Source organism: Coregonus lavaretus, assembly GCF_964263955.1.
Source record: "Coregonus lavaretus genome assembly, chromosome: 6".
NCBI classification, from domain to species: Eukaryota; Metazoa; Chordata; class Actinopteri; order Salmoniformes; family Salmonidae; genus Coregonus; species Coregonus lavaretus.
Window position 1 is genome coordinate 10480271 of NC_139993.1, and position 1684 is coordinate 10481954.

Below are 1684 nucleotides of genomic sequence, written 5' to 3' on the forward strand. Positions count from 1 at the left end.
ATACATAACAATCACAACCTGAACTCTTTCAATGCAGGGCTAATTTATCAAAGACAAGTCATTCAATACAAATGGTTCACATTGACACTCAAACAGCATTAGAATGAAAACAGTCTGGAAAGGAGGGCCGGTCAGAGTGAAAGTACTCTACTGTTCATTGAAATGCCTCTTTACGATGCTGAAATAATGCGGAATGACTTCCATTTACTGTATCCAGCACCTCACATTCATATTTTTAGGTCGTTTTACAGGTGCACAAAGAGACACAAATCATCCCCAAATTAAAGATACATCATACTTTGTTCTGCACAACATCTTATAAAAATATAAGTATCCCTTTAGCCTTTTTTCTTTTTTTTTCTTTGTTAGATCATCATCTTTTATAATGTCCTATAATAAAGCTTATAATATGTTATGTAACTTTATTACTTTCTCACCAAGACCTGTGTCACGTTTGCTCAACCTCGGTATCACTCACACACACCATCTCTTCGGGAAACGTTGTGAAGTCTTGAATCACTACTTGGGGTGGCATGGGCATCGTCATGGGCACAGGCATAGTCACTTTCGGGCCATGGACAACGCAATTCTTCTGCATATCTACCCCAAGGGCGGGAGATGGGACCTCGTCGAGATGCCTACGATACTGGACAAAACTGCATGTCTTGAGAACAATGGCGATCACATTTTTACCCATCAGTATCCCAGACACCCTGGAGTCCCTATAGAAAACCATGTTCCCGCCTCGAATGAAGAGAGTGATAATGTTAACAGTAACCAGGCTGAGAATCGGGTAGAGCATCATCTTATGGGGCACGATGTTCACCCCTTGCATGCTGATCTCGCTCAGCGACACGCACGGCAGCACCAGCAGCAGGATGTAGCAGTAGAAGAACATGAGTCCCTCCACCCATAGGGGGAGCCCTTTCCTCTGAGGCTCCCATAGGTTGGCCTGCACGTCCAGGACGTCAAGCAAGTCCACCACCACCCAGAAGAGTCGACTCCGGATCTCCTCCTTCTTCTTGTGCGACCGCACGTACTCCATGTGGTCGATGGCCACCAATGTGATGTAGACCACGGGCACGCAGATGGACAGAAGCAATGTCAGCACCTTCCGTGCCACCCCGTCCACGCCACCGCCGCCAGTCCAACCATTCGAACTTCCCCCCTTCCCGTCCTCGGCCTTGTAGTTCTGGTAGACGAAGTAGACCTTGATCTCCAGGACGAAGACGTAGAAGAACCATAGGATCATGGCGTAACCACGCTTGGAGGTCCGCACCTCGGAACCCACCCACACGGCTACGTAGCGTAGGACGATGAGGAAGCAGATGTCCCCCACGAGGACCATGATGCACACACCGATCTTCCTGGGCCCCTGGTTCTGCTCCACCAGGTAGGCGTCCATCAGCGCCATGCTGCCCATGATCAAGATGGAAGACAAGCACACATGAGGCAAGTTGGCGGGCGGTGGTGGCACCATACTGACCAGGTGGCGAAGGTCCAAGAGAAAAATACGTCCAAGAAAGAAGTGAAACAAAGATCCAAGACAAAAGATGAAACAAAGGTCAGAGAAAAATGCAAATGTCAAAGAAAAAAAGAAGAAAATTTAACTGTACTGTTGGTTGATCAGGTATACTGTAGGTAATTGTGGTACCACAAGTTGGTTCAGATAGTTGTAGTCCCA

At 47.5% G+C, this 1684-nt stretch overlaps 1 protein-coding gene across 1 annotated transcript; it reads right to left on the reverse strand.

The window, feature by feature from the left end:
* Positions 1 to 448: 448 nt before the first annotated feature.
* LOC311130540 (transmembrane protein 121-like) lies at positions 449 to 1480 on the reverse strand (the record flags this gene model as incomplete). Its single annotated transcript, XM_084163301.1, has 1 exon — positions 449 to 1480. The coding sequence occupies one exon, from the start codon at positions 1478 to 1480 to the stop codon at positions 449 to 451; it is 1032 nt and encodes a 343-aa protein (XP_084019427.1).
* Between the last annotated feature and the right edge of the window lie 204 nt (positions 1481 to 1684).